At 42.7% G+C, this 26637-nt stretch overlaps 2 protein-coding genes across 2 annotated transcripts in view; both read left to right on the top strand.

The window, feature by feature from the left end:
* Positions 1-17206, top strand: part of dgkh (diacylglycerol kinase, eta) — a 74580-nt gene extending 57374 nt beyond the window's left edge. The window contains exons 13-27 of the mRNA XM_070437527.1: positions 224-355; positions 1043-1189; positions 2870-2987; positions 3414-3524; positions 3683-3779; positions 5566-5673; positions 7051-7164; positions 7247-7381; positions 7599-7759; positions 7902-8007; positions 8109-8201; positions 8520-8639; positions 8719-8824; positions 9950-10080; positions 13298-17206. Of these exons, the coding sequence (XP_070293628.1) occupies positions 224-355; positions 1043-1189; positions 2870-2987; positions 3414-3524; positions 3683-3779; positions 5566-5673; positions 7051-7164; positions 7247-7381; positions 7599-7759; positions 7902-8007; positions 8109-8201; positions 8520-8639; positions 8719-8824; positions 9950-10080; positions 13298-13384 (1766 nt within the window). The 3' untranslated portion in view covers positions 13385-17206. The remainder of the gene's footprint in view (positions 1-223; positions 356-1042; positions 1190-2869; positions 2988-3413; positions 3525-3682; positions 3780-5565; positions 5674-7050; positions 7165-7246; positions 7382-7598; positions 7760-7901; positions 8008-8108; positions 8202-8519; positions 8640-8718; positions 8825-9949; positions 10081-13297) is intronic.
* Positions 17207-17601: 395 nt separating this feature from the next.
* On the top strand, positions 17602-26496 carry LOC111959843 (protein FAM171B). Its single transcript, XM_023981653.2, has 8 exons — positions 17602-17940; positions 20139-20372; positions 20560-20652; positions 21026-21178; positions 21333-21503; positions 21663-21779; positions 22080-22203; positions 22529-26496. The coding sequence occupies exons 1-8, from the start codon at positions 17733-17735 to the stop codon at positions 23754-23756; spliced, it is 2328 nt and encodes a 775-aa protein (XP_023837421.1). The 5' UTR covers positions 17602-17732; the 3' UTR covers positions 23757-26496.
* Positions 26497-26637: the final 141 nt, after the last annotated feature.

Below are 26637 nucleotides of genomic sequence, written 5' to 3'. Positions count from 1 at the left end.
CAGACATACAATATAATAGAGCCTATGGCAAGTCTTTCATGCATGTTTCAGAGAGAATACAATGGAATACAGATTGTAAAACCATAAAAAGTATTGGCAATCACTGTGTCACGTAATACAAAGTTGTAGTGTCGAATTTCTCCCCTTTCTCCCCGTCACTCCCTCTCTCATCATCCTCTCCCCCTCCTCCCTTACCTTCTGGCACGGCCCCCTCTTCCTCTAGTGGTGGATGAGCAGAATGCCCACACAGAGGAGCTGGAGCTGCCGTCCCCGTTGGAGTTTAGGAAGGAAGGAGAGGAGGACAACAGGGACAGTGAGAAGGACGAGGACACCAAGGAACTGGAAGCCGTGCCATGTGAGTCTCTCTCTCTCTCTCTCTCTCTTTCGCTCTCTCTCCCCCATCCACCCAGTTCTCTTTAGATCTAGAGGAGTGGATAGGGAGTAAGGGCTAAGGGCCCATTTGAATACAGATAGAGTAAGTTGTATCATACAAGAAATCACACAGGATCTAAACTCCCCCAACTTAGTGGATCCTCCACTCACTACACCCTGCCACAGAGAACATGGACTATGTCTGACAAGCCCACACACATTATGTTTCCTGCTCTAAATATAGGATATTATTTTTGTAATAAGTATAGATGGAAACCATTCTCTGTATTCCTCACTATTGGATAATACTGGGTTTRGTTTGTCATTGACAGTGCAGTCAGTGGACTTACATAGCACAGAGTGTGTGCTTGTCCTTTAGTGTGTGTGTGTGTGTGCTGTAGGATGTGTCATTCTCTGTGGGACAGAGGCACTTCCTTTTTTTTTTTTTACAAGTAATCTGCTTATTGCTTCAGATCAATGGGGATGCCACTATATTCTCCTGTGTCATCCCTTTATTCTGTCTACTCTCTCTAGATCTTTAGTACATACAGTAGTAGTAGTAGACAGTGAATGTCTCAGTACTTTCATTTCTGGTATGTCTCTGTCTTTCTCCCTGGTCTCTTTCTCCTTCCGTCTCTCTGGTCTCTTTCTGGTGTCTCTCTCTTTCTAGTGGCTAAGAGTCCATGTTCTCCTCCTGAGAGGCTTGTAAGTCGCAGCAGCCAATCCTGTGGCTCGTTCTCCATCATGCCTTTCACCACCAGCAAGGAGAACCTGCCTGTACTCAACACACGCATCATCTGCCCTGGTACATCCTACGGTATATGCACTCATGTGCGCCATGCACATACATGCACATACACACTTCCCATTAGAGGTCTTCACGGGTCCACCCAAACACAATTACGTGGCATCTGACTAGGGACCCGAGCGGGTCCAGATTCTGACAGAATTCTAAATTCTCACGTGTCCTGGTCGGATCTGATATGATCGTCACGGGTCTTGGGTATGTGCAATTATAACTGATTTGCCCGTATGGACTTGCAGAGACCCGAACGCGACTGCTGCAGTATAAAGAGAGAAAAAATTGTAGGCTATCATTTATGCTTCTGCTCTTGAGTGGCGTGTGTAAGTTGTTGTTGTCGGGCAATCACAAGTCATCATCAAAGTGACTCTACAGTCAAAAAGCCTCAGTGTGTGGGAAGCAAGTTAGGAGATATCTAATCRATTTAAAAGTTCAATTAGAAGGATGGACTAAAACGTCAAGAGCCAACAGGTAGGCTGCTACTTAGTTTGAAGAGAGTTATTAATTTATTTGTAATTGTAGAACGGCAAGGATTAGACCATCAGACCAGAGAATCTTGTTTCTCATGGTCTGAGAGTGCTTTATGTGTCTTTTGGCAAACGTCAAGTGGGCTGTCATGTGCCTTTTACTGAGGAGTGGCTTCTGTCTGGCCACTCTACCATAAAGGCCTGATTGGTGGAGTGCTGCAAAGATGGTTGTCCTTCTGGAAKATTCTCCCATCTCCACAGAGGAACTCTGGAGCTCTGTCAGAGTGAACATTGGGTTCTTGCTCACCTCCCTGACCAAGGCCCTTCTCCGCAGATTACTCAGTTTGGCCGGGCGGTCAGCTCTAGGAAGAATCTTGGTGGTTTCTAACTTCTTCCATTTAAGAATGATGGAGGCCRCTGTGWTCTTGGGGACCTTCACTGCTGCAGAAATGTTTTGGTACCCTTCCTCAGATCTGTGCCTCGACACAATCCTGTCTCGGAGCTCTATGGATAATTCCTTCGACCTCATGGCTTGGKTTTTGCTCTGACATRCACTGTCAACTGTTTAAGCTCATATAGACAGGTGTGTGCCTTTCCAAAGCATATCCAATCAATTGAATTTACCACAGATGGACTCCAATCAAGTTGTAGAAAGAGCTCATGGATGATCAATGGAAACAGGATGAACCTGAGCTCAATTTCGAGTCTCATAGCAAATGGTCTGAATACTTACGTGAACAAGGTATTTTAGTTTTTAATACATTTGAAAACATTTCTAAATATCTGTTTTTGCTTTTTCATTATGGGTTATTGTGTGTAGACTGATGAGGGAAAAACATTTTTTCATCCATTTTAGAATAAGGCTGTAACGTACGGGCCGGGTCTGGTTCTCCTTGGGTCTGTTCGAAACGGGTCTCTATATTTAAAACATTCATTTATTTGGGTACACTCTAAGAAATAAAGGTGCTATCTAGAACCTTAAAGGGTTCTTTGGCTGTCCCGAAAGTAGATCCCTTTGAAGAACCCTTTTGGGTTCCGTGTGGAACTCAACTTTTTGGACCTGTGAAGACCTCTACTTCACATACACACTTCATTTGCCATGGTTTGCGCTCATGCGTATACACACATATCTATTGTCTGAAATGATACACACACATCTGCCTTGGTACAAGTGCACATACCACACACACACAGCACTCTTTAAGAACATCTCTGTTTCTCTGTATAGGTTTGCGTGCTGGTCTGGCAGCTTCTATAGCCGGTAGCTCCATCATCAGTAAAATGCTGCTGGCCAACATCGACCCATTTGGTGCTACGCCCTTCCTGGACTCTGACCTGGACTCTCTGTAAGATCCTCTGACCTCTACCCTTTAACCCTTCATAAACCTTGACCTACTGGACTCGCTGTAAGACCCTCTGACTTCTGAACTCTACCCTTTAACCCTTCATAAACCTTGACCTACTGGACTCGCTGTAAGACCCTCTGACTTCTGAACTCTACCCTTTAACCCTTCATAAACCCTGACCTCCTGGACTCGGTGTAAGACCCTCTGACTTCTGACCTCTAAACTCTACCCTTTAACCCTTCATAAACCCTGACCTCCTGGACTCGCTGTAAGACCCTCAGACCTCTGACGTCTAACCTTTAGGTTACCATATTCAGAATGTTTCCGACTTGACCTTTTTGGAGGCCAGATCAAAACATTAATGTTTTAAGTTTTCAGTTGAATTGTAGTTTTCTGAACTGCCCTGTATCTATATCTCCCACACAGAGAGGGCTTTAGTGAGAAGTGTGTCATGAACAATTACTTTGGCGTTGGGCTGGATGCTAAGATCACCTTGGAGTTCAACAACAAGAGGGAGGAACACCCAGAGAAGTGCCGGTGAGCTCTAGGTTTATTTCTCCTCTCTCATCCCTCTCTACTGTCCTCTCATCCCTCTGTCGCCTCTATTCTCTCCCCATTTTCCCCCATTTTGTGTACACTCCTTTCTCTTCCTCACTCTGACTATCCTCCCGCCGTCTCTCTCTCTCTCTCTCTAGGAGTCGTACTAAGAACAGGGTGTGGTATGGTGTTCTGGGCACCAAGGAGCTCCTCCAGAGAACCTACAAGAACCTAGAACAGAAGGTTCAACTGGAGGTGAGAATTAGAATTACCATAGAATTAAAATTACTAGAAGGGTCTTTCCCATGCAAATCAATGTTTAGTGGTCGACAGAATGGTGGCCATATTGGGTGTACCACAGGGAATGATAACCAGTACATTGCATTTGGAAAGTATTCACACCCCTTCACTTTTTCTACGTTTTGTTACGGTACAGCCTTCTTCTAAAATGGATACAAAATCATCAATCTGCACACAATACCCCATAACGACAATGAGAAAGCATGTTTTTCAAATTTTTAGCAAATGTATTAAAAATAAAATACAGAAATATCTTATTTACACAAGAATTCAGACCCTTTGCTATGAGACACGAAATGGAGCTCAGGTGCATCCTGTTTCCATTTATCATCCTTGAGATATTTCTACAACTTGATTAGAGTCCACTTGTGGTATCTTCAATTCACTGGACATGATTTGAAAAAGCACACACCTGTCTATATAAGGTCCCACAGTTGACAGTGCATGTCAGAGCAAAAACCAAGCCATGAGGTCGAAGGAATTGTCCGTAGAGCTCCGAGACAGGATTTTGTCGAGGCACAGATCTGGGGAAGGGTACCAAAAGATGTCTGCAGCAGTGAAGGTCCCCAAGAACACAGTGAACTTCATCATTCTTAAATGGAAGAAGTTTGGAACCACCAAGACCCTTCCTAGAGCTGGCCACCAGACAAACTGAGCAATCGGGGGAGAAGGGCCTTGGTCAGGGAGGTGACCAAGAACCCGATGGTCCCTCTGACAGAGCTCTAGATTTCATCTGTTGAGATGGGAGAACCTTCCAGAAGGACAACCATCTCTGCAGGACTCCACCAATCAGGCCTTTATGGTAGAGTGGCCAGACGGAAGCCACTCCTCAGTAAAATGCACATTACAGCCCACTTGGAGTTTCCCAAAAGACACCTAAAGGACTCAGACCATGAGAAAAGATGGTCTGATGAAACCAAAATTAAACTCTTTGGCCTGAATGCCAAGCGTCACGTCTGGAGGAAACCTGGAACCATCCCTACGGTGAAGCATGGTGGTGGCAGCATCATGCTGTGGGGATGTTTTTCAGCGGCAGGGACTGGGAGACCCGTCCGGATTGAGGGAAAGATGAACGGAGCAAAGTACAGCGAGATCCTTGATAAAGACCTGCTCTAGAGCGCTCAGGACCTCAGACTGGGGCGAAGGTTCACCTTGCAACAGGACAACGACCCTAAGCACACAGCCAAGATAATGCAGGAGTGGCTGCGGGACAAGTTTCTGAATGTCCTTTAGTGGCTCAACCAGAGCCCGGACTTGAACCCGATCGAATATCTCTGGAGAGACCTGAAAATAGCTGTGCAGCGATGCTCCCCGTCCAACCTGACAGAGCTTGAGAGGATCTGCATAGARGAATGTGAGAAACTCCCCAAATACAGGTGWGCCAAGCTTGTAGCGTCATACCCAAGACTCGAGCCTGTAATCTCTGCCATAGGTGTTTCAACAAAGTACTGAGTAAATGGTCTGAATACTTATGTAAGTGTGATATTTCAGTTTTTTTTATTTGTATAAATTTGCAAAAMAATCTAAAAACCTGTTTTTGCTTTGTCATTATGGGGTATTGTGTGTAGATCGATGAGGAAAAAAACCAATTAAATCAATTTTAGAATAAGGCTTTAACTTAACAAAATGTGGRAAAAGTCAAGGGGTCTGAATACTTTCTGAATGCACTGTACATACCCCTGGCCAGTCTACAGCTTCTCCGTGTTGAAATAGAACCTAACGAACTCTTTGTGTGTTCCAGTGTGACGGTCAGTACATCCCCCTGCCCAGCCTTCAGGGCATCGCGGTGCTGAACATCCCCAGCTACGCTGGAGGAACCAACTTCTGGGGAGGCACCAAGGAGGATGACGTGAGTACTGTTCTCTCTGTGTGTGTGTGTGTGTACTACTCGGCTTGGTTCAGTAGTGTGAAAAGTGTCTTAGTGTTTTCTTCCTGAGGATGATGTACAGGAGGCTAAATGAGAGTCAGGCTTCTGGTATTTGCACGGGATGACCTGTTTACGCCACTAAGTGGCACCTCAACCCTTACAACCATACTGATAATACTGCCTTTGTCATTCTATGTGTACAACACCTTTCCAGATCCCAAGGACTCTTGTTGTCTTGGTTGTCACTTTGTGGCTGCTGGCTCAGTCTTGTTGGAGAARAGGCAAAGAGAATGATAACACTTCTGGGTTATTGTTGCTCAGTAACGTGTGTTTTATTACTGGAGCTGATTTGGTCCTGTGACGTTTTTAGATGTGTTTAAACCCTCTCCTCTCGCTCCCAGTGTCGGGGCCTGAGTATGACCCCTGGTGAGAGAGGTGGCCGCCTATCGACTTGTTTGTTTAAGACTCAGATAGTACAAGGGCTGCTGACGGATTGGAGTGTCGGGTTTGCTACACACGCGCAGACGCATTACACACACACCTCCCTGGTGTGGCCCCTAGTCCAGTGAGGTTACCTCTGTCTGTGACGTGGTGTTGTTATGTAATGGCTGTGCTGGGGCAGAGGAAGCAGCTGGGAGAGAACATACAGTGGAACTGATCCAACACACACGTCATCCTGAAAGTTTACTCTCTTGTCTCTAAACACACACATACACACTTACAGTAAATTCACACGCACACACAAACTTATTTCTTAGCCTGTGTTCAAACTATAAACCATCTACAGACCTGACTGTTTTGGCCACAATGAAAACAAACCGGTTGCGTAGATGTGTTATTGTGAGTAGGGTTCCATCTAGTGGAATTAGTCTGAACTACAATACAATAGCTCACAACCTCTCTCTCTTTGAGCCTTTGACGTGCAGCAGGCTGAATAGTACAGATCTGCATTAAAGTGGMATTTCTGAGTGTATCGGAGCGGAGAAATTGTGCAGTAGAATGATGTCTAATTCATCACGGCCTTGACCTTATCATGGACAATGTGGACAGAGAAATCAATCTCAAGTTAGAGAGACCTTTAACTCCAGAGTCTTTCAATCTAAATTCTAACCCCTCGTTTTCACTAGATGATTTGGAGGTGAAGGAATTGTCAGAAAACATTAATTTTCAATGGAGGGTGATGGTGATGGTGATGATGACGATTGTGATAGTGTTGATGAGGCTGATGTACCACAAGAAAAATCCCCCCCACACAGTGAGCATCATCAAAAATACTTTAACGCAATGTACTGTAAATGCGTTCATTGTGTTTTAACCCCTGCCTCTATTATTGTGTGTGTGTGTTGTGTGTGTGTTTAGATCTTCTGTGCCCCGTCGTTCGATGATAAAATCCTGGAGGTGGTAGCAGTGTTCGGCAGTATGCAGATGGCCGTGTCCAGAGTCATCAAACTACAACACCACCGCATAGCACAGGTAACACACCCGTGCGAACGCACACACACTACTTGTATCATACTGTGGTTTTTCGCCATATGACTCTTTCCTCCCCTGTCAGTGTCGCTCAGTGAAGATCACGATCCTGGGAGATGAGGGTGTTCCTATCCAAGTGGACGGGGAGGCCTGGGTACAACCTCCTGGAGTCATCAAGATCCAACACAAGAACAGAGCCCAGATGTTGACCAGAGACAGGGTGAGCGAGGGATGGAGAGAAGGAGGGGGGGTAGGAAGTAGGGAGGGAGCCCCAGAGTGTGAGAAAAAGAGGACATACAGTCAATGGGCAATAATATAGGGAGGAAGGGAGAGAAAGAGATGCTAAGAGGAAGAAAGAGAAGGGCATGCCCAAGATGCTCTGTCTGTGGATGTGAACTCCTGTTCTCCCTGTGTGTCCCCTCCCTGTCCATGTGCAGGCGTTTGAGAACACTCTGAAGTCGTGGGAGGACAAGCTGAAGTATGACAAGCTGCCCCTGCGGCCTCACCTCTACCCCCAGCAGTCTGTAGACCTGGCCACTGAGGAGGAGGTAGCCCTCGTACAGCTGGTTGCCCGTGCAGCGGACGAGCTCATCACCAGGTACACACACACACACGCGACCACCTCATTTCGCTCCATTCTACACAGTTATCTGTCCTTTATATTGAATACTGTACCTGTAAAAACCCTCTGTCAATCAGCAGTCAGAACTCTGCCCTCTGACTCCCCTCTCCAATCACAGGATCTGTGAGGCAGCCAAGACCAATGGGCTTCTAGAGCAGGAGCTTGCTCACGCCGTCAACGCCTCGTCACATGCCATCAACAAGACGCACCCCAAGTTCCCAGAGGTTAGGGACGTCATCAACAGGTTATCTGTGTGATGTGAGGAGTGTGTGTGTGGGAATGTAGTTGTCTAATATCAGGTTTGTTTGTATTGCCTTGTCGCCAGAGTATGGCCAGGAACACAGCTATAGAAGTAGCCAGCAATGTGAAGGCTTTACACAACGAGACTGAATCCCTTCTGGTGGGACGAGTATCACTGGTGAGTTACAATCTAAGAAGATGGATCAGTTTAGCCTTCCTAAATCCTAACCTGAAATATTTAGGAGGGAATACGCCAAACTGACCTTTGATCCGTATCAAGGGTAACTTCGTCTTACACAGTCTCTGTACAGGAATGTATCCTTCCTGCCCAACTCGTGTGTGTGTGTGTGTGTGTGATGTGTGGTTGTGTGTGTGTGTGGTGTGTGTGTGTTGTGTGTGTGTGTGTGTGCTGTGTGTGTGTGTGTGTGTGTGTGTGTGTGTGTGGTGTGTGTGTGTGTGTGTGTGTGTTTAGGTGTGTTGGTGTGGTCATCCGCAGCAACTGGAACCCTCAGATGAAGAGTCTTTATCCAGTGCTCTGCAGAGTGTGGAGATGGAGCTAGGCAAACTAGTGGATATCCCCTGGTTATACCATATACTGCAGCCCAATGAAGATGAGGTGAGAACACACACACCACACACCACACACACACACATACACACACACACTTCTAATCCTACACTTGTGTCCCTCTCAGGACCCCTCGTTAGAGTATGGCAAGAGGAACAGTCGTAGCAGCATGTTCAGAATTGTGCCAAAGTTCAAGAAAGAGAAAGCTACCAAGAAGACCAGCCCTCAGTCAGGTACGTGTTGGTCTTCTGTGTCTCTCTCCACAGGCTTTGTATACGCACACACACACAAACACACACGCAACAAGAATGTGTATATAATGTGTAAATATCACAATACGTTGTTTTGTTTTATCGTCTGTTTGAGAAAGTAACTACATAGGTTTAGAACTAAGGTCTTTACCGTCTCTGTGGCCTACATATAGTGGTTGAAATGCATTATAACCACCCAGTGTGGTGTCAGAGATTGTCTCTGTGATCTCTGTTTCCCCGGTCCCCAGCCATCCAAGAGCACCCCTCTTTTCTCTGTTCATGGTCTCATCCACCTGTCTACGCATGTACAGCAGGCACAAACCAAGGCCAAAGACAGGGTGAGGGTGGTGGACGCAGGGCCAAAAATCCTGGGGTTGCCCAGAGAAAGACATTTTCTGTATTTGAACACCTTTTTGCCTTCATGACGACTGATACAACTGAACATTGACTGCATTTGTTTATGAATATTACTGCCAATAGAACATGAAAACAAGCCATTTCTGCTGTATGCTTGCTCCAGCTGAACTCTCGTCTCATTGTTTTGGGGTGAAATGAGATATGATGCCAGACAGACAGTAGMATGGATACAAATAGAATGCCAGGGGTTGGCTGGTCCTCTGCTTTAGGACCCTGTCTGATTGGTTGGGAGTGTGTTAGTCCTGCCTACAGTGAGGCAGGGCAAGGGGTTGATTGGGTGGGGCATTCCTGTAGGTTGCACAGGCTTCCACCTCCCTCTCCCTCCTACTTCCTGTACGTCTGTGTTCTGATTGGTGGATAACCTGCATGCCCTCAGCCTCTCTGGAAGGCCATTGGCCACAGCCCTGTTTTTCCGACCAACCAACCTCTGACATCTCTGTTAACCCCTCCTCTTTCCCGCCATCCGCTGCCGCATTTCCTCTCCCTCCCTCCCTTCCTTTCCTTCTCTACCTCTCCTCCTCTCCCTGTTTTCCTATCCCTCTATTGGGATTTTATTTCTCTGATTGTGTGTATGTCTGTGTATACAAGCGTGTGTGTGGATGTGGGTGTGCGTCCCAATTTGTGTGTGTGTGCACGTGAGCGAAGGTCTCACACTGAGCGAGCCCCTTCTTGCTCTATATGTGTGTGTAGTGGAGAGATGGGGCACAGAGGAAGTGGGCGTCTGGCTGGAGCAACTCAGTCTGGGAGAGTACAGAGACACCTTCACACGCCACGACATCCGAGGCTCGGAACTGCTGCACCTGGAGAGGAGGGACCTGAAGGTACACCCACACACACCGACACACACACACCACCACCACACACTCAAACATAACACACACAGAGACAACAACACACACACCACACTCAAAATAATGCACACACAAGCGCTAATACATACACACACGCTAATGCACACCACACAACACACACACACACACACAACAACACACACACACACACACACACACACACACACACACACACACACACACACACACACACACACACACACACACACATCAAACATAACACAACACACACACACACACACACACACACACACCGTTACCTCATTATCCCCAGATCAACTCTCTTTCTCTCTCCTCTCCGTTTCTCTCCATCTCTTTCCTCTCTGATTCTGTTGGCCGTTAGCTGTCTCCCTGTTTGCTACTCTGTGCTGCACTGCTCTGCTTGGCTTCCTCTGTGTGTGAGAGTGTTGCTTACCTACCGCAGGAGACTGGCTGCGACTCACTAACCCCCAGTCTCCAATGGTACTGTGTGCGAACTGGAAAGGGACAGGGCTGGGGGAATGGGGGGGAGGGCTGGGGAAATGGGGGAGGGAGTGCTGGGGGAGTGGGAGGGGTCACGAAGGGTAAAGAGGAGGATTGGGGTGCCACCATAGGCGAGTATAAAGCTGTTTTAAGTATGAGCGACATATAGTATTCACGGACAGAGGCACAACAACTCCCAGGGAAGCCGACCCACAGGGGTGTGTGAGCGAACATGCTTTTTTGGAGTGATGCTTAACATGGGTGACAGATACTTGGAGTTATAGAGAAAAGATGTCCACTGTTGACTCCACTCTGAGAAAACACCTCAGCGAGAACAATTTAGACACCTTGTTCATGACCAAAACATCCAATGGAGATGATGAGTGTCATTTAAACAATGTTTTTAATAGACTGAAAAGTCTATCAGTTTCATGTACCAGTGATCCTATGGGATATACAGTGGGGGATTGAATGAGGGCAAAGCGAGTAGGATGACTTTCTGACATTAGTAATAGACACACACATGCACACATCATATGAGCAACTGGCCTACCATACTTGGAGACTGTGCAAGTGTTTCTTTCTCTCTCTCTGTGTGTGTGTGTGTGTGTGTGTGTGTGTGTGGTGTGTGTGTGTGTGGTGGTGTGTGTGTGTTGTGTGGTTGTGTGTGTGTGGTTGTGTGTGTGTGTGTGTGTGTGGTTGTGTGTTGTGTGTGTGTGTGTGTGTGGTGTGGTGTGTGTGTGTGTGTGTGTGTGTATGTCCTCATTCCAAATCTGTACCCTCCATATTGCTATGGAAATACCACCATTATCCAATGAAAAAAAAATGTTATTTTTTTTTGGGATCATATTTAGAAACATGGTAACATTTTACTTAAAGGTCCCATGCAGCTGTTTTTATATCAACTTGAAATCATTTCTGGGTAACAATTAAGTACCTTACTGTGATTGTTTTTAATAAAAAAAATAGCTTCTTAGTAAAGGGACATTTCTCAAGCAAGAATTTTGCTAGGACTGTCTGGGAGTGGTGAGGGGATAACTGAAAACTAGCTGTTATTGGCAGAGAGGTTTGGAACAATTTTTGTATTGGTCTATAAACTAATTTAACGTATGGTGATGTCACCATGGATGGCCAAAACTCCATCCCACCAAAACAGGCTGAAATTTCAGGCGGTCTTTTCAAACAGCTCTTACACTAAAAGGGCATTATCATAATTGTCACAATTTCACAGTAATATTCCAACCTCTTAGTGTGGAAATGTATATAAAACACAGTAAAATCACATTTTTGACTGCACTGAGCCTTTAACACTTACAGGTAAAAATGCATTATGATGCCGTTATAATGCATTGTAAGACTTGTCATACGCATGTAAGAGGCCCTTCCCACTGGGCAAACACTGGTTGAATCAACGTTGTTTCCACGTCATCTCAACAAACCAAAAAATATGTGATGACGTTGAATCAATGTGGAAAACTGATTGGATTTACGAAAGTCATCAACATACTGGAATTTCTTCATTTTTTTCTCCACCCAATTTATTACGAAATTGAAATTATTAAGATTTTTTTTCCCCACCTTGGTTGACTACCCAACCAATTGTAAATCAAAACTAGACGTTGAAATGACGTCTGTGCCCAGTGGGTTATAATGCTTTGCAGCATGTAAGTATTAAACATATTATAATTAAGCAATACGGCCTGAGGGGTTGTGATGTATATGGCCAATACACCACGGCTAAGGGCTGTTCTTAACCACGACGCAACGCGGAGTGCCTGGATACAGCCCTTAGCCGTGGTATATTGTCCATATACCACAAACCCCCGAGGTGTCTTGTTGCTATTATAAACTGGTTACTAATGTAATTAGAACAGTAAAAATAAATGTTTTGTCATACCCGTGTTATTCAGCCAATCAGCATTCAGGGCTCGAACCACCCAGTTTATAATCCCTATTATAAGACATTTTGAGTGCCTAAAGCATGCTATTTGGCTTTAATTGGTATTACCAAACTATCACACAGAAAATGGCCAAAGGATCATAAATACAAACAGTGGCAGCTACATGCTGTTCAGTAGCGAGCTCCACGGTTGAATATTTGCAATGGTTATTGAAAGGTAGGTACAGCACAACACATCTGTTCACACTGTCTGTTTTGTCATTGACCAGAAGATATTGTTTTTACAGTACATGACCTGTTGCTTTGTAACATCTGGCACGATGAGACATATTCAGCACACATGAAGTGAAACGTGTATTACTGGCTGCCTTTAAAGCTAGATTCCTTCGTTGCTAAATCCATTTTTTGACTTATATATTAATCATATATACTTGTTGATTCTTGAAGAATATAACTTATGAATCCATTGTGGGCTTAATTTAACTGTCATACCCCATCAGAACCCAACATAAAAKATTGTTTTACTCCAATGTTTGTAAACAACTAAATGTAAACATACATTGTATAGCCTCAACACATAGTAAAAACTATCATTTGTATATAATGGATGGTCAGTCTATGCATCCATAGCCCTGTCTAGGAATTTGAGAGTGGTTACATTTCTCCAGGCCCATCCCTTTACTTTTTACCAACTGCCTAGTTTTTGTTTGAACTCTGGATTCTAGCTTTAAGAGGTCCTACATAGTGACATACACTGAGTTCTATAATGATTTAGTTTTTAAATAGTAGAGTCAATGTTCTTACGATGTCGTCGTCTCTCCACAGGATCTGGGGATATCGAAAGTGGGTCATATGAAGAGAATTCTTCAGGGAACTAAGGACCTGGCTAAGACCGCCATGATTGACCTCTAACCCAGAAGTAGTTGGAGAGGAAGTGCCCCTCCACCACAGAGGAAGTATTTTGGAGCTCCGCAGGAAGAGCTGAATGCCTGGTATCTTGGGATGAATGGATGGATTTGATCCTGTGGATGAATTTGGGAATGCTGTTTCAGAGAAGCTTTACAACAKAAATGTTTTAGTGAGGCTGTGATTGGTGCCAAAATGGAAGATGGAACTTGAAAGCAGTTGACAGTGCAAAGAAGGAAGTCATGGATCTTCACAAAAAGCCATTTTTCTAAAATCATATTTCCATTCATGGCACAATCAGGTATGCAACTTATCATCATTATAAAAGTTTGATTGGTCGCCTGGCATCGTAGAGAAGGCCCAATCCAAGTAGCAACAAGGTGACTTCCATGAGTGTGTCCTACCAGCGGGGTGTGAGTGTGTCCAGTTCAATACAGTACCGTATGGCTTTGTGATTGGCTTACTGGCTCTTTGCTTAGCAATAGATGGCTACAGATGCAACACGACAGTCACAATACCCTGCTTTCACTGTTTACACCAGAGGCGATGGCCTACGTCCCAAATGGCACCCTATTCCCTGTGTAGCGCTCGACTTTTGAGTGGTGCACTATGTAGGGAATAGGGTGGGATTACAGATGTGCCCTGGGAGAAGGAGAGATGCAACATCACAACCTAAAGAGAGTGAAGCGAGGTCTCTGAAAACAGTGAGACATATGTTGCATGCTATGCTAGCTTAACTTTGGATATCTATTTGGAATTGCATGAATAGTGTTTCGATTCTTTGGTGTAAAAAGATAACACTTGAACAAGTTTTTTTTTTTTATATGACTTTAGTATTATTATGCCATTTGTTACTACTGAAAGCATCATTTTGGTTTGAATAGAAAAAAAATGTTGACTTTTATTTATTTGTTTTTGCATGATGATTCTGTGTCAAAGACCTATGTCATGTGCCATATTTGAGTCATTTTATTGTAAATGTGCTTTATTGGTAAGAAAACATCAGAATTTAAGACAAGTTATCAGATTACATATTAGGAGTTATGTTTTGTCATTTGACACGTTTTCTGTTGATGTGAAAATCAGTACCAAAGTGAATGTCCAAGACACTTCCGAACTTAAATGTTAACTTTGAAAGTAGTGAAAATATTGTTATAATGTTTGAGATRAATAGCAGTCACGTATAGAGGGAGTGAAGTTGATGGTTGTAAGCCAACAATTTCATATTTTTATGGAATACTTAATAGGCACTTTTCCATTTTGGGTGTTTGCAAAGTTACATCCTCATATCAGTAGATACATTTTACTTCAATCTTTATCATTTAAACACTCAGTATTTCACAGAGTAACACTATGGTAGTGGGAATAGGAGTTATACATTGATTTAAGTAGAGCAGCTGAGGAGCAAAGGAGTTTTGCTAATGTGCAGCCTTTCTAAATTGCTCAGTGTGATATGTAATGTTAATAGGACACTTATTTTGTTAGATTGGTTGCATTACAGGGTATATTTGTATGTGATGCTAAGTATGCATTGTATATATGCAATCTAAACCAGTGTATGATACACTGTTAGTAGTTATTCTAGTCCAATGCCTTTGTAGATTGCCCACATGACATGCAGTGTCAACAGCTAACACGTTTTGATGACATTGTTTATTAATTTGCACCATAAACACCAATTGTAGATTATTGCTTTTGTTAAGTAGACTAATCTCTCCCGTATTTGTTTAATGCTGTTGTATTTTAATGGAGGTGCAATATTGTAGTGGTTTTGATACAGTCTCTCTGACGTGTTGTTTCGCTGTGGGGAAAACCGAAAGGGTTTTGTATACACGGACGGACTTTTAAATTAAATAGCGTTTTTAACTAGTTAATTTTAATTCAAAAATTCTTCCAACATCTCACTGGTTTTTAGTCTCGTTCCTCTGTGCTTCCAGGATGATTCTCAAAGCAGGATGCAGGAAATCATAGACTGTTGAACAGGCAGACCTGACTGTTGTTCTATGTATTTATATACGATCCCTTGTATGTTCATTTACATCAGCTAAATACTTAGCAACAACTGTATGTTTATCATTGATCGGCCAACTTGTAATATCAATTGATCCAATGATTATTATTATAATGTTTTTTTACCTGAACAAAACTGTTCATATCAGGATCTTGGCTCGCTTTATTGTACAGTCCTCCTGTACCCCAATATCTACTACCAAATGGAAATAGGAAGTTATCATTCATGATCACATGGTAATTACATTTAGGCTTCTTTAGGATTCATTGAGAAAGCAATTAATCTTTTTGGTACCAGTTGGTTACCAATTGTGTTCATTTATTTGAAGTAAGCGCCAGAAAGTAGCTTGTATCTAATACTCCATAATTGTGCAGTGTAAATATAGGACTGTAAAATAAAGCATTACCTACAATATTCTTAGAGGGTGCCACATATCACAACTTGAAATTCCTAGTTTCCCACCAACCTCTCTTTTGGTGACTTCTTAAGAGAATTGACATTATCAAGAAGCATATAGACTATCCTCACAGTCACGTCTTTTTTTTATAACATGAAACCCAAATCATGAGGCCTTTAAATGTCCTGAAACGTGAACTTTTTTTTCTAGTCCTACCTTAGTAAAAAATAGTCTAGACAAAATAAATGTGCTTTATTGCAAGTATGATTGTTGTAAAAAAAAAAAAAAAATTATTATAATAATTAAAGTTCATAGCCCCAAGCTAGCTAGGTTCCTAACCAAAGATATGAATTAAACATATTCTGAACTTTCAATCTTTTATGAAATCCTAAGTACCCAACCCACAATTCTTGATCATTAACTGTATGTCAGTCATTGTGTGACAGTCAGATGACTATCAGTTCTTTGTTTGTGCCACAGTCATGTCTTGTTGTCTTTAAGTGGCTTTGTTATGGGCTGGTATCACAGACATATTGAATATGGATTCATTTTAAGTAGGCCTAGCTCTTGTTCTCAGAGTGGTTTAACATTCGAATACATAGTTCTGTATTCATATTAAAACCACATGTTCAGTAGTCTGAATTCAAGTGCAATCTAGGTAGTTTATGTCTGTGTTTTCAGCTCAATGTGCTTTAATCTGAGCTGTGCATTTCCTCACTGCAGGTCAAACTCAAAGCTTTAGTTCACAGGCTTTGTGTGTCTGTCTGAAGGGTCTCTGCCTGGTTTTGCATGACTGTGTTAGACCCCACTCCAGGCTTAGAGACAGAGCTTAAGTTCTCCAATCTGGGGAGAGGTTTCCCGTACGCACAGATCTAAGATCAGCTTACCTCCCCCAATCCTTACCATAACAATTAGAAGGGGAAAACGCAGAACTGACCTTAGATCAGCATCCAAGGGCAACTTCAACCTACTTCATGTTTTTCCAGTGTTGTGTGTATATATAATGCTGCAAACTGCCTGGTTTTCATGAACCAACCAAACCCTATGTGAGGATATTTTAGGATGATGGTCTATAACATGGTGGAAGAGAAGTGAGTTTCATTTGTTTACATTATGTTTACAATGGCACAGTTTTAAGAATAAATATACATAGATATACAATATTTGCATATTTATTGCCTAAGGTTAAACAATATGATGATGTGTAACTGTGTTTTCATCTTTGGAATATAATGTTACAGTTGTCACCTGTGTTACTATCTGGATGATTTTGGTGAAGTAGTTGGTCATTTTTATGACTAATAAGTGACTGTTTGCTGTGCCTTTTTATGGTTAGAAAGCATGGTTAACTATTTATTACAATATGGAAGTCACTGAGATGTGTATTTTTGTATTCTGATTAAATAAATGGTTCAACTTTGTTGTACATTTTCTTAGGCGCCTTAAAAACAAGGCTACCCGTTCATATCTTCCTCCTTCAGTAGAAGTGAATGCGTACACAATGTGTTTTGTGCCATAGACCGTATTACCATCATTACATATGGTGTTTGTTTCATCACATTTTTACAAAACCAATGTAGAGAGGACAACTCATATAGGCAGTTAATGTACTTGTTTACTAATTAACTGGTACTGGGCTATTTATTATCTGTTCCTGTAAAGTAGGCCTACATACAATTGTGTAAATACTTAGGTCTATACACAGATATTCAAAAAACGAAAAGCATTAGGCTACATTTAATAGGACAAAAGGGGTGGGGTTTGTCAAAGACTACAGACCTGTCTTGCATGCTGGTACTGGTAGTGACAGTAGATTCTGAACGAGGATGTTCATGTTGAACTAATTGCATCGCTTGGAGAACTACAATGGCCTACCACGCGGAGGATAATGTGGGACTCATGCCTAATGTTTACCGTTATGTCTCGCTTTGTAACTGCAAGTAGTCATGTCAGTATTAGGAGTTTATCTGTTGTTATTAGCGCTATTCTACAGGGATGGAATGAGATTCACCGCAAGCAGTTTGTCTGCCGCGGGCCAGATGGCACAGCGCGATGACGACGATATTGTAAACTTTATTGTTAAGGGCGCAGCAGACCAGCAAGTGGTTCAACAAATTCAGCATCAGGACCAGACAGCATCAGTCTACTCGTCAGGTATGTGTTCGCCAATCAGTTAATAGATGGAATGTGGCTCCTGGTTATGAATAAAGATCTTCAAAGTGTGTGGTGTTAAAATAATATTGTGTAAACTGTATAGATAGCCAACAAACTATAATTTTAATCTCATAAATTATCATTGTGTTTCATGATCATTTTACATCATTAGATATTTTAAATGTGCATAGTATGCCATACTTGCATGATAGGTCTACAGGTGAGGCAGCACAGGTTTGTTATATTTTTCCTTTTCCCTTCAGAGAACCGTTGAATGAGAGATTCAGTTTAAATTGCGGTAGACTCCCCATTAGGTGTGCTGTAAGCCAAATATACCACAATGTAAGACATGCTGTGCTCTGCATGCCCATCCATCTGCTGTTTGTTAGTCAGCAAGGAGAGTGAAGAATATTTAGCAGATAATGTCATTCAGAGTATGAATGAACTAGAACGAACAGCTCATTTCCAAAGCCAAACGTGTTTCATTTTGCTAGTCATGATATTGGTTTGGAGTTTGGACCACCATTACAGCATGATCCAAGGTCCTCAAAGCATCTACACAGCAGGCTGCCTACTCGTTTAAAACGCTGAATGAATGACAGGCTTGCATTAATATTTCTGTTCAGAGTCTTTATGATTTATTCATTGTGTAGGAGTTAATTACCATAATGCTTATTCACATGCACTTCTAGCTCATTGCGTCCAATAAGGAACATTTATTCACAACAAAAGAACAAAAGGCACYTTTTATCACTGTACCAGATGTTCAGTAGCCTTGTCCCAGATCTCTTTGTGCTCTCTTGCCTATTCATATGGTCATTGTTATGTATTGGGTGGGCAAGACAGCACAAAGAGGTCTAGGACCAGACTAATGGGATCAGGAATTTGATTGTTTGTCCCACATTGAAGAGGCTAAGACAAGGACTTGGATCATTTTAATTAGTTGTTGAATTCCTCCTGGTGTGTCTCCTAACATGGTCACACTGTTTTATTGTCCTCTCTGMTGGACAACATGACACCCCCTACAAGGTCTTACCATAAACTAGCCTGGTCCCAGATCTGTTTGCTATTGCCTTGCCAATGACCATAGGGGTTGGTAAGACGGCACAAACAGATATGGGACAAGGCTAACTGTAAGAATCGAAATTACCTAAATCTCAGCACCATTCCACTTTTTTATACATTTCAGTATGGTGTCTATAGGACAGCAATTTGACTTGGATTGTCCCGGTGATGTTGTGCAATTGTAGAGGGAATGGCTTAATCCCAACACAGCAGTGTCTGAACCGGAGCCATAGAGGATCAGTCTCCACAGGCCCATCTGCTCCTCCTATTTGTGTACACACACACACACAAACACACACACTTTCCTGCATGATGTAGCCTAATTCCCACTGAAACCATGTTCTGCTTCCAAGTCTCAAAAGATATTCTACATATCATGTCATATGATTGACGTTACCAACTATAGCTGGCTTCTCAATCTCCATCTAATTTGAGGTTATAGCATGTGATTCCACCTATCTAGCCATCTCTATTGGAATGATGACCTCATAGGCCGGAAACCCCCATTCTGTCCAAACCCGTAAATCTCTCAGACGTGGTCCCCAATTCTCCAAACAAGTAGATTATAGTAATCTGGTATTATTCACCTCCACTGCAGATTAATCAGGCCCTTCTGTCATGTTGGCCCACTAAGACTGCATGGTCGAACATGAGTGTGAAGTGGCTGTAGGGCAGGCTTCTTCTCCTTCACATCTCTCCTTCATCTCTACCGATCTGAAAACTGCAGGATTGTTGAAAGTGATGTAATATAAGCCTACCCAGAGATTTATTGTCACCTGTCCACCTCTATAAAATCAGCCCAAAGAAAGTATTTGATAGCCGGACAATATCTTTATTAGCCTGTTTGCTGATGTAGCACAATGTTATCTTTCAAACGTCTTTATATATTCTCAATAATTGGCCAAATTGAGTTTCTGCATCACGTAGGTCCCGTTGGACAATTGAATAGACATCCACAGGGAAATCCTCAAATGGTTTTGTTTAGTGTTCTTTATAAGGCCTATTTTGCTTTAATCAGGACTATATCATTGCTAAAAAATATTGGCAATCAGTGTTGTCTACATTAYAGTATCGAATTGTAAAAAGGAAAAACATTTGATCATTGAACTGAATTTATCCTTTGCTTTCTCCAGGCTCTGGATTCCCTCTGAAGGTCCAGGTCAATGACATGTCAACCCGCCACGTCCTGAGCCTAGCCACAGTGGAGGTGTATGTGAACTACACCAGAACCAACTCTGCTCTCACCACTGAGGACGGTAGAGTTTTTCTTCATGTGCCCTACCAACTGGGGTTACCCCTCACCATCGTGGCTAGCATGGATAGTTACCTGCTCACCCTGCTGCCCTGGAAAACCACCAGGATACCAAGTAAGTGTGTGTGATGTGTGTGTGTATTCGTCGTGGCGGCTTGTCATTGCAGTAGCTGTTGAATTCTAATGTGAGATCGCCGTCTAGTTTCTCAATATAACAACTACGTAGTGACTGTGTGGGGATCAAATCAAGCAAGTGCCTATGGAAAGTTTCACCATGCCTTTTCTCTTCTGGTTTATTGCAGTATTTTCAGCTGTGACCATGTCCCTGTTGTCCATACACCAAGGCAACATCTGGTGGTTTGACGATTCAGTTCTGATAACTGGCAAAACATCTGGTATCTATGTTGCGTCTTTATTGTCTGATTTACTTTCCTGTTATTATCCATTCTATGATGCTTTATTTACACTCTTAGAAAAAAAGGTGCTATCTAGAACCTAAACGGGTTCTTCGTCTGTCCCCATAGGAGAACCCTTTCAAAAACTCTTTTGGGTTCCAGGTAGAACCCTTTTGGTTCTATGTAGAACTCTTATGAGTTCCATGTAGAACCTTTTATGGGGACAGTCAAAGAACCCTTTTGGAACCCTTTTTTTCTAAGAGTGTACGGGTAGTTACTCTTTTTCATAGGTCCTAGTTCTTGAACATTAGCTAAACATTGCCTTGTTTTTGTAATTTATCTTCTTAATTACCATATGTCTTTTCATCTGTAGATGCCTTGTCTCAGCCCAGGGTCCAGTTCCCTAAGAGTCTCCTGAACCTGACAGACAGAAGAAGCCTCTCCTCTTTCAGAGCTTACATTACAACGCCTCAGCCTCCCGCTGGGAAAGACTGCTACACCACTGGCCTTCTCATCAACCAGTCAGGTATGTGTGTTTGTGCAGCTTTTCCAAACCACATTCGGAGGGAGGTACAGAGCAAGAGACAACAGCCTACAAATTAGCAATACTGTAATGATAAGAACTTTTTCATCTATCTTTTGTATTTTAAAGGTCTTAAAGTAAGTGTTTTGTGTTTCAGGATACAGCAGCATTGCGTTGAGCCCCATAGCAGCTGTCAGTGCTCAACTCTTGTCCAATGGCAGAGAGATCCAGGTGACCGGGCCAGTACAGATCACTCTACCCCTGGGGGACAACTCTGGACTGCAGGCCTCTCATGCTGTGCCAGCCTGGTCCTTTGACCATACTACTGGTGGGTGTAGAGGTAGTTGGGGGAAATTCCCCTAGACAATGATCTAAGGTCAGTTTTACATGTTACCCTCTAATGGTTAAGGTTAGGATTTGGGGAAGGAAGGCTGACCCTAGATCAGTAGTTCATACATGTCTTCAACACATCATCAATATTATTCAGGTGCCTGGATGAACAGAGGACTGGGAATTATGAAGATGGAGGAGGGGAAGTTGTTTTGGACCTTCATGGCTCCTCATCTAGGCTACTGGATAGCAGCACCCATGCCTTCGATCAAGGGTATGATAGGTAGCAGTTTCCCAAATCAACAAAATATTTATGTGACCATTAAGAACTCCTTAAAACTTCAAACCTTAAAACGCACCTCCGTTTATTGGATTACTKTATAATTGTATTAATTTTAGGACCATAATGCAATTCAACCATTGCAAGATATATTGAACTATACATTATTTATAGCTGGTGGTCATTTCCAGCAAGCAGATTGTCTATTGTTCTACAGTGTATGAGTTATTTTTTGTGCTCTCATAACGCTCTCCAAACTTTTAACCAGACTCTTATGTGCTAATGTTAATATAGGTTACATGGGACATGCCACCCCTATGGACTTCATCTCCTACCATAGCTCCTTGATCGTGGCTGTGCTAGGAGGAACTCTTGTCTTCCTTGTTGGAGTTTTAGCAGTGATGCTCTGTTGTCGTAGGTAAGAGATGGATTCATTTTGTTGTTACCTCACTAATCTGTTATTGTTTAGACGTTAATGGGCCAGATTAACCAAGTGAATTGACAAATCTCCAGTGTCATCAAACTGTTAATTGATATTTTGTTTCACATTTGAATTTTTGTCAGTATAGTATAGTAATCTTTTAACGATGTCAACTAATGTTATGATCTGATATCAACTGATTGTATATACCATAGTGATAGTGACCATTTGAATCTGATCCACCTTTCAATGGTGGTGTGTTTAGAAACATTTTGCATTTCCTAAGAGAGGTTTCTGTTTTGATCCACAAATGTTCTTCTAGTGAACCTAAGACAAAGAGGATCCACGCCACCAAAATGGCGTCGTTGAAGATGGACCAAACCACCACGACAAATGACAACCAACTCTGCGAAGTGTCCTCTCAAGACTCCACCCACTCTGAAGACGTATCCCACCAATTATTAATGAGGGGCGATGGCAAATCGGTCGATTCAGCCACTTCCAAGTACAATGACGACTTCAACATTTACATTGAGGGTACAGATCTTATTGGTTCAGAGTCCTCCAGGCCTTTGCAGCAGGCCCTTGTCAACAGCAGTGACATTCTGTGGACACGGGACATTTCTGAGGGGATAAATATACCTCTCTCTCTCAATGAGAGCTTGTTCCTCCAGGACAGACTGCTCCAATTCCACAACCAACCTGTGGCTATCCTCCATGCTCCGGGGCTTTGGAGCTCACCAGAGCAGCACTCTCCGGGATGCAGGTCTGCCACCCTGCCCCGAACAGGTGGGATGTACGACCTTGGGCAAGGACAAACTGTGGGCATGGACAACCTCACACAGACTTTACCCAAGGTCCCTCTGGCCACTCTGGAGCGCTCCCAGGGGCATGGCAGGGAGGGGCTTCACGGGGACACGTCCACCTTCAAGCCAGAGTCCTGGAGCCGCTACTACAGCAGCCTCCCAGAGTCCGTCTCAGTCCCCGGCACACTGAACGAGGCCAGAGGAAGAGGAGGCCACCGCCCTGGGGGTGAGCGTCCCTTTTCCAGCGAGCTCCAGGAAACAGACCAGAATTCAGAGCAGACCCCCTCAGAGCTCACCAGGGCCAGGCCCTCTCCTCTCGCCCCGCGGGCATGGTTTGTATCCCTGGAGGGCAAACCGGCCGCAGAGATCTGCCGCAACTCTTCCTCCGCCACGGACTCCAAGAGAAAACGCAGGGCGGCAGGGGACAGCCGTGACACCAGTCTTGACTCTGGAGTGGATATGAGCGAGCCCAACAACCAGCCAACTRTTGGGAATAGGCAGACGACGCTGGATCGTAGTGGCACCTTTGTCAAGAGAGCCACGCTCCATATTAAGCCCCCCCTTCTCGTTTCCGGTGAGGAATTGAACAAAAAGTGCAGCGGGAAAGGCGCCATGGGGGRCCAGACCCTGATTGATGACGCCCCCCTGGGGACCGTCCTGGGTGTAAGTGGATCTAGCGGAACTGCTACCAACGTCTCACAGGAGAGAGGGGAGGGGCCGAGTGCTTGCCCAGAGAGACAGTGAGTTCAGGGCTATACTCAAATTTCAAAAAAATTATACTCAAAAAATATATATATATATTTTTTTCACCTTTATTTAACCAGGTAGGCTAGTTGAGAACAAGTTCTCATGATAAGGACAATGACAAGAACCTGGCATCACATGGAGGAAAAGCCACTCACAAAGCTGAACTAGGAGCATGAGCTGAAGTTGTGTAGGTGAATAGTCATAGACATAAAATTGCACTGACTGTGTCAATACATGTTATGACAATGCCTAAAGGTGGTGTTGTACAATCTATTGTATTAATCTGTCGAATGCAAACACGGTGAAACTTAAATTAATCTTAGTTTCACTTCACGTGTTCCATTTCTTACTCATAACATAGAATGCATTCGTGTAGGCTGCACCTTTACAAACACGCCATGCATGTCTTCACTTAAGTTTCATTGTGAATCAGCCTGTCTGTTATTGACTATACTCACATAAAGAAAGTCTGTTACATTCCTGGAAGTAAGCACATATTTGCCTCAGCAACATTTTAACTTGTCAGTACGGAAAGTTGTATGGTCTCCAGATTTACGTTTACTACCAGATTCYGCTCTGTTAGACATCCTGTCCTGTGGTAAATTATATMTTCCTGTCCTGTAGCCCTTGAACTGTATGTTGGGTGAGATGGCTGCTCCCGCTCTGTTGAAAACCAGCTGTTGTTCATCTAGTTTACGGGAATCTAGACTTCTCTCATTMCACCTCTGCCACTTAAATGTAACTGCTTGTACTTGCTGGTACTTCACCGCAGTCATGGTTTTATCAACTAAAGTCTATTATTCTTGTCTTCCCTAGATTTTGTACAATTTATAATGGCATGAGTTGTTGTTTAAGTCAAGAGAATATTGAAAGAGTAATTACATTTTCAAATATGCTTGTGTGAGCCTGTTATGATGCATATGAGTTTGCTTGCAAATGACTCATCACTGGTTGGCACAGAGGCTTATTGTCACGACTTCTGCCGAAGTCAATGCCTCCTTGTTCGGGCGGTGCACGGCGGTCGACATGCCAATGACCAAAAACACAACCCGTTCAATGTTAATTATGATTATTGATAGTTTGTATTTAGGTATATACAGTATTAGGGGCACTTCTATGGAAACTTTGATCGCTTTTTCATTGTCACTCGTCTTTGATTGCTTTTTAAAATAAAATAGCAGCATACATCAACATTTGTAGTGATAAAAACAATTTAGAAATAYTTCATATGGTTATGATAAGAAAACATACAACTCTTACAGTAAAGCTTTTAAATACGTGTTACTATACAGTACATAAATACATAAGGCACCAATTTAATGGTTGGGTTTGCTGGTACAATGTTTTTATTATATGCTGTAAGGTCATTATCTAACATGGCAAAAACTAATGTGTTTTGAAGCTTCATCCAGCCCAATGGTGTATGCGGATTGCAACAGCACTGTTGATACCAGGAAACTGTGTTCCCATAGCGTGTTTTCATGTTTGTGACATTGGTGCACTATTTCTCAATGTATCACCTTTTCTCTTTTAGGACCATCACGGCYCAAGAACATGACATATTCTCCATCGATCTCTTCAATTTCAGGKAGACAAATATTGTGAAAGGGCTGTAACACTGAAAATGCTATCGATACATGTATCTTACCTTAAGAATGTAATTTGATTTATCCTAAATATATTTATTTATCTTCCTTGTGAAAGACAAAYGTGGGTTTTTGAAAAGAAACCGCACAGCTCTGGTTAGCCAGGTGAAAAACGTGAAGGCCATTGTCGATGATCTGCAGAGTGGACATTTTCATGATGAAATGGCTGCCAYCGTGAATGCCCAGTTGACACCACAAGAAATGATGAGGAAGCTCCTGGATAGCGCAACCAGCACCGGGGCCGTTAACGCCCTGATTCAAGCCCTTTTAACTCACCAGAAGGATGTCATGGATGACCTGATTGCTGAAAATGCTTGAAGAGGTCAATTGGTTCTTCATTCTAATTTATCTATATCAAGACTATTTTTTACCTTTTTTCTATCACTTTTTTATTCATCTTAGCCACCAGCCTGGTCTCATAGACTAGTAAACTTAAATCTGAGACACTCAGAATAGTATAATATGCTACAGTACATTTGGTACTGTATGTTTACATTAAAYGAATGTAGAGTGGTTGGTTAGGGTGGATGAGTATGCGTATRATGCAACMTGTCAACTACTTGCTACTTTTTAGCTACTTTGCAACTACTTAGCATGTTAGCTAACCCTTCCCCTAMCTCTTAACCCTAATCTTAACTCCTAACACTAACCCCAARCCTAGCTAACATTAGCCACAACAAATTGGAATTCATAACATACGTTCTGCAAATTGGTAACATATATTACAAATTGCAATTCATAACATATTGTACGAATTGTAATTTGTAACATATCATAGGACATGGATGATGGACATTCACAAATTAATACATACCATACGAAAAGTAACATATCATACTAATTGGCTGTCCCCAGAATATATTTACTCTGTTACGTCTACCCCTGAGTCCAGGTTGTTGCCACGTGTAATTATTGGTGGTGGTGCTAATTTTTATTGACAAAATCGTGACAATATTATCTTTTAAGGGAAACATTCTATAAAAAATGCAAGACAATATATTTTGATTATGTTGACTATGGTTCTTTACATTCCAAATATAAAATGTAAAGGTGCAGTTTGAAGATTTACCACTGCATTACCTTTAAAAGAATGTGTGTTGAATTACTTATGTTGTCAACCTCCAAGAAGGAGAGTCCAATAAATTAGACTGAAAGAAACATCTGTAGACCTATAAACATCTATCGGCCTATACAGGCCAAGAGTTGGACTTGCAATGACAGTCTGGTTTGAC

This window comes from Salvelinus sp. IW2-2015, linkage group LG36 (genome assembly GCF_002910315.2).
Source record: "Salvelinus sp. IW2-2015 linkage group LG36, ASM291031v2, whole genome shotgun sequence".
In the NCBI taxonomy this organism is placed as follows: Eukaryota; Metazoa; Chordata; class Actinopteri; order Salmoniformes; family Salmonidae; genus Salvelinus; species Salvelinus sp. IW2-2015.
Note: the sequence above shows the minus strand (reverse complement) of the source record. Positions and strands in the feature narration are given on the sequence as shown.